This window comes from Xiphophorus maculatus, chromosome 9 (assembly GCF_002775205.1).
Source record: "Xiphophorus maculatus strain JP 163 A chromosome 9, X_maculatus-5.0-male, whole genome shotgun sequence".
NCBI classification, from domain to species: domain Eukaryota; kingdom Metazoa; phylum Chordata; class Actinopteri; order Cyprinodontiformes; family Poeciliidae; genus Xiphophorus; species Xiphophorus maculatus.
Window position 1 is genome coordinate 19,025,131 of NC_036451.1, and position 8,087 is coordinate 19,033,217.

At 39.8% G+C, this 8,087-nt stretch overlaps 1 protein-coding gene across 6 annotated transcripts; it reads left to right on the top strand.

Annotated features, from left to right (window-relative positions):
• The first annotated feature begins 18 nt into the window (after positions 1-18).
• LOC102224802 (methyl-CpG-binding domain protein 3-like) lies at positions 19-8,040 on the top strand. Of its 6 annotated transcripts, none has more exons than XM_023339919.1 (8): positions 19-147; positions 3,194-3,259; positions 3,788-3,947; positions 5,138-5,275; positions 5,448-5,538; positions 5,618-5,795; positions 6,168-6,320; positions 7,155-8,040. In XM_023339919.1, the coding sequence occupies exons 1-7, from the start codon at positions 134-136 to the stop codon at positions 6,313-6,315; spliced, it is 795 nt and encodes a 264-aa protein (XP_023195687.1). In that variant the 5' UTR covers positions 19-133; the 3' UTR covers positions 6,316-6,320; positions 7,155-8,040. The 6 variants fall into 6 exon arrangements, with proteins under 6 accessions (XP_023195687.1, XP_005795659.1, XP_023195688.1 ...); XM_005795602.3 differs by having other exon boundaries at positions 20-147; positions 3,191-3,259; XM_023339917.1 differs by lacking the exon at positions 19-147 and adding an exon at positions 2,474-2,895 and having other exon boundaries at positions 3,191-3,259.
• Positions 8,041-8,087: the final 47 nt, after the last annotated feature.

The following is an 8,087-nucleotide window of genomic DNA, read 5'->3' on the forward strand; positions in this document are numbered from 1 at the left end:
AGACGCACACTGCGATATTTGCGTGGATAATGTCTTTCATTTTTTAACATCGTAGGGGGGAGGGGACTGAAAGAGGAGAGGGGAGAAGGGATTTAACACAGCAAGAGGCTGAAAGCGAGATAGTGTCCTCAAGATGGATAAAAACGAGTAAGTAGACCGGCTAAACAATGAGCAAAACACCAACAAGGGAGTTAGTTGCTGTAATTCTTCTGTTTGGTGCCATTTTTAATATAAAAATGGAAAATATGTTTATCATCGATTAGGCAAACGCTGCGGTCTCTCGCTCCCTGCTAACAGCAGTCCGGTGGGTCTCCTGAATCTCTGTCGCTCTCGTTTTTGTTTCATTTAAACCACAGTTGCATGGTTAAAATATTTCGTTTAAGTACGTCGACATCTGTAGTACATTGAAATGTGTTTTCAACTTAAGGATTTAACCGTATAAAAATGCACGCAAGTATTTCTGCGTCGGTGTCGAGACGCGTTTACACAGAATCTCTTAGAACATGACATGTATTTTACATTATTCGCCTTCATTTCACTGGATCTACTTTGTTCATTGAAATGAAAAAAGCCGGCTCCAAGTCTGAAGGACAACGGTCTTCATTGTGCTGGTGAAACGACCCCCCCCCCCCATTTTTTTTTTTTTTTTTTGTCGTGTAACTTACGTAGAACTCGCGCATTTAAATTCACAATGTAGTGCAATACATGTGTATATTTTTTATCACTGCTTCTGTTAGTTTTAGCTGCGGTAATGGAGGCTGTCATTGCTGCTTCGGGGTTGCTCTACTTTCTGTTGTCACGTTTATGAACTCCATACGTTAATGGAGATGTTATGATGGCTGCAAGCGTTCAAACAGAACAAAAAGCTGGACTTCCTTTACGTGTCAAAATAAAAGAAAAACGACCTAACTTGTATTATCAGATAAACAAGCACACATAGGTTGTACGGAAAAAATGAAGCTGTTTTAGCTTTCTTTTTTTTTTTTTTTTGCTTGACAAATCAAATTTAATATAAGCAGTATTTAAGTTTATTTGTTGCTTATTTTTTAAGTGTGACACTTACTGTGTTCATATGCTACATTAATGCAAGCTTCATTGAATGAAGGGGTTTCTGTGGTTATGGTGGTATCCTCGCTTTAGAGTGCTGGACACACTCATCAAAAAATTATGGCAAACTTCAATAAATCAACCTATTATTTTTACTAAATATTCTAACAAATATTATTATGTCATTACTGAATGAATCAACTTCTCTGATTAAATGTAAATCTTGATACTTTTAAACAGTGCTGCTTCCTTCCCAGGTTCCTTTTGAAAAAGAGATTAAAGATCTCGGCTAGGTTTAATCTGGTCTTGGACGTCTATGGCAGAAGATATGAATAGATGAATTTAAAAATCACTCTACCACTGTGAATTCATGAGCGCTTTTAGAAAAATAAATATATGAAGAATTCATTGAAGATTAATATGAGCTAAACCAGGTATTGAAAAAGTATCTGCCCAGTTTTTTGGGTAAATATTTTGTTCCAATTATTGCCTAACATTTGATTATTTCCCCCTCTAATTAATGGTGCTCAAATTAAAGACAGATTTTTTTGTCTTAATTTTTTTAATATGATGCTACTGTAGAACATTGCATATTTATGGTTTGCCATTTGTCTGACTGGCAATAGAAATGTTGGAGGGAGAAAGCACTGGGTTGGAGGAAGATAATAGAATAACTCCATGCCACTCAGGGTGACGATCTCAAAATAATAATAATGAGAAGAAAACTAAGTTTAAATTAGTTGAATTTAAAGATTGCCTTTCTGTTACTTGATTTATGAAATTGTAAAAAATAAAAATAATGACCTTTGGAATAATGTCTGTTATTTGAGATAAATGTAGGGATGGCAATGTGTATCTTTGTCATATTAAAATTTGAGGGACAGCTTAATTATGTGTATTATTGTTATTGCTCCTTTTTACTCATCAAATTTGATTCTTTATTTTTTTCCACATTTTTAAAATTAAATCAGGAAGAATAAAACTTTGTTATAGTAGGATATATGTATGAATTAGTCCAAAACAGCAAACAATGTTATTATACTAGGCTGTGGCCATGATTTGTTTTGTCTTTTTCCTCTCATGCCACCAGACGGATTCTGTAGGAAACAATTAAGTAAATGTTGTTTGTATTTAATAATGTGTCATAGGTCCATGTGTTTATCTCAAAATCAATTGTTTTTGTGGTTTCTAAACATCTGACCTGATTTCACTACTTCAGGTATTTCTAATGAGCCATTTAAACAAGGATGTAATGAACACAAAATACCTAAATTATTAATGTGACCATTTTTATGTTGCCACATTAAAATGCTAATAGACTAGACGAATTACTGCGATTGGTGCTTCGTGACCTATATTGAGAACTCGACATAAATTTTTTTTGGACTTTTTTTTTTTTTTTTTCCCCAGAAGCTTTTCTTTTGAAGTCTTAAACCTGACGCGTCCGGTCCTAGCTCCGCGCTGCTCCGTTTTTCCTTTGCGGATGTAGTTCCAACGGTGACACGCAGGTGGTGATGGGGCCGAGATCCGCGCGGAGCGATCTCCGCAGCCACAAAGAGACGACGTGCTTTCAGCCGGGAGATCCCATTACAGGGGGCACACGCTTTAAAATGGTTGAAACAAAAGCGTGAGAAGCTCCACACCAGCCTTTCAGGTTGCAGCGACACGTTTTTCCAAAATCCGACCTGGCTCTTTTGCCGTAACTTTTAGCGGATTCACTGGCCAGCCGCGGGGGAAAATGGAGAAGAAAAGGTGGGATTGCTCTGCTCTCCCCAAAGGCTGGAAAATGGAAGAAGTGACCAGAAAGTCGGGTTTGTCAGCTGGGAAAAGCGATGTCTATTATTTTAGGTACTAAACGACTGGTAACTTGAAGTACACCACAGTTGCACCATACACCGAGATTGCGGACGGAAGCAGGCAGGAAAATGAGCGGGGTGGTCGGTACCAAAAAAAAAAAAAGTTTTGAAGGAAAAGGGGAGGGGGTGTTTGTTTTTGTGGGAGGACAAGCAGGCCACCTCCTCCCAGAAGGAGTCCTTTCAGCCGCACAGGCCTGCCTGGGCCTTAATGGTCAACAAAAGTCAGTGTGATCTCCGTTAATAATTCTCTCTGTGTCCCACTGAAGTCCAGATTTGTTCTCATTTAGCAGAGGAGAAGAGCAAGATGAGGAACAGAGGCAAGACAGGGGGGAGGCGGGTCGGTTGTATAGCTTGTGGTAGGCTGACTGTACAATCATAACAGTTGACGGTTTCTGTGTCATGTAAGATGCATTTGCATGAGATACTAGCACGAATCCACCCACCGTGTTTCATTGTTGTTCATTGATCAGGCTGGAGATACTGATGCTCCCTTTAGGTGCAGCTGCCGTGTTTCCATTGTAAACACTAGGTGTTCGTTTCACCATCTTTACTTTGTGCTCATTCATATCTGGTGGTACTTTTTTTTTTTTTTTTAACATTGTTCTGAATAATTGTTTTTCATAATCATTTCTGATTTGTATGACTAAAATTCTGTTGCTCATCATTAGACAAAAGAACTTACTTGAGTTTTGTTTTTTTTCCATAAAAAAAAAATGCATTCATTACTGTGATTTCAGCATCATTCCTCGTCTAGATGTGTAAAATGCTTTAGTTGCACGTTGTGGTTCCATGTGTGGATGTGATGTCTTAATCAGATGAGCCTGTGTAATTTTTTTTTTTGTGGAGCAACAGTTTTGTACTAATACAGTCATATTTCTCATCAGTCCATCTGGGAAGAAGTTTAGGAGCAAGCCTCAGCTGGCCCGTTACCTCGGTAACCAGATGGACCTCAGCTCCTTTGATTTTCGCACGGGGAAGATGCTGATGAGCAAACTGAACAAGAACCGCCAGAGACTGCGATACGACAACAACAACCAGAACAAGGTGAGACGATTTAATTTAATGCACACACAATAAAAATATACAAACATGTTCAAATGTATACACACACACACCCCACCGATTTATAGATGAATGTCTCTTAGTAAGTTGCAAAGACAAAAACCACACCGAGCTTATGGGATAGTTCTGGCTAGATATTTGCAATAAAGCATTTTTGCTATAAAGCATTTATAATTCAGGACAGGGCTTCCCAAAAGCTTTGCAGGAGCTGGCCTTTTTCTTTTTTTAAACCAATCTTGATGTGTTTGGCAGCAGTGTCCTGTCTAGTTGAGATTAGGTTTAAAAATCTGGAGGATGTATGTATTTTTTTTTGTGTGTGTTTGTTTTTCTTCAGCAAATTAGCCCCATAGCATGATTCTGCCACCACAATGCTCAGCAGTATTCTTAAATTTCAAAGCATTACCTTGACTTTTCCAAACATTCTTCTTGTCATTGTGATCAAGAAGTTCAATCTTTTTTTCATCTGACCATAAAACTTTGACTCTTGCGGGCATTTGGCTTGTTCTCTGATCCTTTTTAAAAAAATTTCTTTGTCTGGGTCAGATGGTTGAAACTTGGACATAGTTTAGGTTGTTCCAGTAGGACAAATAAAGGATCCCAAACACACATCCAAACTAAAAAGGCAAAGGAGGTGCAACAAGCAATGGGACTTTTTTTTTTCTCGTAACAAAATGTGAATATATGATTATGTTGATATTTGACACAACAGTTTTGTCTTTTTAAGGACCCTCTTCATATCGCAATTGTACTGAAGGCATGGTAAGCCAAGCGGTTTTAAGTGTTTGTTCACACGCAGCCTGATAATGAGTCTCCTGTGTTCAGACCCACTATATGCAAAATATAAGCAAGCTGAGACACAATGATGCAACCGTAATGCAACACTCTTCCTCAAATGTTACTCAGAAAAGTTTTTTTATGCAAAGTAGTTCTGCTTGATCTCAAAGCGATGTTTGCTTTGAAGTGGGCGGTTGTAAGTGTAAATACGCCGTGGGAACAAGTTTCATCCCCTTTTTGTTTTTTGCCAAGCCACAAAACAAACAGGACATTATTGCAGCTAAACCTTCATTTCCAAACTGATCACTTTCCTCTCAGATTTTTGTTTCATTACTTACAGAGTCCAAGTCAGCCATGATCAATAATTCTTTCTCTATTTGCCGCTCTTTTTTTCCCAGGGCAAACCTGACTTAAACACGTCGCTGCCGGTAAGACAGACGGCCTCCATTTTTAAGCAGCCTGTTACAAAGGTCACCAACCATCCCAACAACAAAGTGAAGACGGATCCTCAGAAAGCCGTCGATCAGCCCCGACAGGTGAACAGCCCCCAGTTATTATCTCAAGCATCCTGTTGCCAGAAAGACTGGTTTCACATACCATAATGTGACGTATTAGGTGTCAGAAGGGGTAAAAGTTTACTTTTGAACTTCCTGTATTGTGAAATTACATCTTGAAATGGGAACAACATTTTCTTTTTTTTCCCCCCAGCTTTTCTGGGAGAAAAAGCTCAGTGGTCTTAACGCGTATGACATTGCAGAGGAGCTGGTGAAGACGATGGAGCTGCCTAAAGGCCTGCAGGGTAAACCGCTCGATCCATCAACCAGAGTGGTAGCATTTCTGGAGAAAGTCATCCTGAAAATGTCTGACTCCTTCTGCAGGTGTCGGCCCGGGCTGCACGGACAAAACGCTCCTGTCGGCTATAGCGAGCGCCCTGCACACGAGCGCCGCGCCGATCACGGGGCAGCTGTCTGCGGCGGTGGAGAAGAATCCGGGCGTGTGGCTCAACACTGCCCAGCCGCTCTGCAAGGCCTTTATAGTCACAGATGAGGACATCCGGTAGGTTGTTGGTACCAAAACGATCACACTGTTAAAGCTTCAGACCGTTTAATTACTACAATTGTGTTTCAAACAGTCGGATCCGAAATTACTTCCTGGTGAAACGTTTGCATTGGTCAGTTTTAGAGATGTACAGTTAAAAAAGGGGAAATATCAGCTGGACTCTGGGAACAATGCTGCTTGTTTTACGTTTATATGACTCCCATTTAATATGTCTGGGCACAGTAAGGCTTGTAATCCAGCCAAGTTTGCTGTAACCTGATTGCTTGTTAGCAGTACCCCCAGCGACCACCAGGTCTGTGCAGAAACGCAGCATCTGCTCTGAGCTCCAACTGTCGCCTCCTAACGACTTCCTGTTGCGCTTGTGTGCAGGAAACAGGAGGAGCTGGTGTACAGCGTCAGGAAGAGGCTGGAGGAGGCGCTGATGGCCGACATGCTGGCCCACGTCGAGGAGGCCTCCAGCGAGGGGGAGCCCCCGAAGGACGAGGGCAATGGCAGCGAAGACATGGAGACCGTATAGCACAGGTAGCAGAGGCACTGACGAAGGGCACAGTCCCCCTTGTGCCTTTAAATTCATGCATACGCCTTTAAATTTTTACACCTGCAAAATTATCAGATACAGCAACTCAAAGTACTGTAGTTCACAATTGGGGAAATGGAAGAAAAAATGTTCATTTTAATTATTTTATTTATTTATTTATTTTACAAAAGAATCTGTGAAGTGTGGCATGCATTTTTTTTTTATTCAGCCCATTTTTACTGAGTGCAACCAATTAATTTCAGAATTTATTTAATTAGAAGATTATAATTACCTTTTTCACAGTGTCATAATTTGAGACGCTGCATTTTGGGTTTCTGTTACCTGCATGTACAATCATCAAAATTACAAAAGAGGTTTGGAATTAATCACTTTGTTTGATTCTACATAATATGTGAGATAACTGGCATGAAATGCTGAACTTTTATGCAATATGAATTTTTTTAGATGTGCCTGTAAGTGACCAAAGACCATCCTGCCCATTCGTACCATGTAACAGTGGTGGAGGCATCATGGTGTGGAGATGGTTGTCCTCTGCTGGGAAGCTGATCAGAGTTGCTCTAAATACAGGACAATCCTGGAAAATAACCTTTTTTTTTTCATAAAAAATTGACTTGAATACATGTCACATTTTTACAGAACAATATTAAAAAAAAGTTAAACCGTGTATTTTTATCAAATTTTATACTATTGTGTCGATATTTGACATAAATCCTAATAAAACACCTTGAAATCTTAAGTGGAAGAATCAGATTCTGCTCAATCAAATGGCGTCCAGAGTAAACGCTCCCTAACTCGCTGGTGATTGTTTCTCCTGGCAGGTTGTTGTGAAGACCGATTGGACTCATTCGCCCCCCCCCGTAAACACGAGCGTTAACCGTAGGATTTCCATTCCAGTGCGGCCCTTAAGAACTGTCCCTCGGTGTCCAGTCTAGGCGTCCACTCACTCCAGAAGACCCTCGGCAGCCATTTTACCACCCGTGATCGTCTCCAATAAGTGGGACTCTGACTGTATTTATGAGCGCAGATTTTTAATTAGTAAAACAGACAACTATGAATGACTTAAATATATTCAATATAATTTCCTTACAATGTGTCAAAGATGAGTGTTTAGTGTTAAATGTATTTTTTACGAAAATGTCTCGGATGGATTTGTGTTTTTTGTTTGCGACAATCATGTCCGATCCAAATGGTTCGGGTCAGCAGACAGCCGGCGTGTTTGCTCCTTTTGTTTCGGGCACCTTTTGAGGCGAATGGTTTTTGTACTGTACTGCATCCGTTTTTGGAAATTTAAAGTGAAGCTCATCTTGTCATATTTTGTATTTAAATGTCTTGTTGAAATCATGGTGTGTTTTTTTTTATTTTTCTTTAGCTTTCAGGACGTTTGGTGGTTTGGTTTTGCTTATTTTTTGTTTTTCCATCACTAAACTGGGTGCTTAGAAATGTTCAACAGTACTTTTGTACATTTTGTTTTTTTTTTTCTTGTAAAGCATCTGTGTTATTACACACTTGCCGCCTCTTTTAAAAATTCATGCACAAAACCGGCGACGACGGATGGGATAGTTTTTAGTCCGTCACTTTCCAAGGAGAAAGGGTTTTACAGTTTCTCTGCTGGCTCACAACATCCAGCTGGAATCATGAAATGCCCCGCTCAACCTGAGCAGGCTGATTGCTGAAATGTGTTAAAGAAATAAAATTTGTCACTATGGTACCAAACCTCTGCATTTTGTTCTTATGCACATTTTACATGGAGT

Excerpts from the sequence above, each read along its gene's own strand:
- LOC102224802 (XM_023339916.1), top strand. The coding sequence starts at position 2,973 with ATGAGCGGGGTGGTCGGTACCAAAAAAAAAAAAAGTTTTGAAGGAAAA. Across the intron at positions 3,260-3,787 it reads GGTCGGTTGTATAGCTTGTG|TCCATCTGGGAAGAAGTTTA; the intron begins GTAGGCTGACTG and ends ATTTCTCATCAG. Across the intron at positions 5,539-5,617 it reads GCTGCCTAAAGGCCTGCAGG|GTGTCGGCCCGGGCTGCACG; the intron begins GTAAACCGCTCG and ends CTCCTTCTGCAG.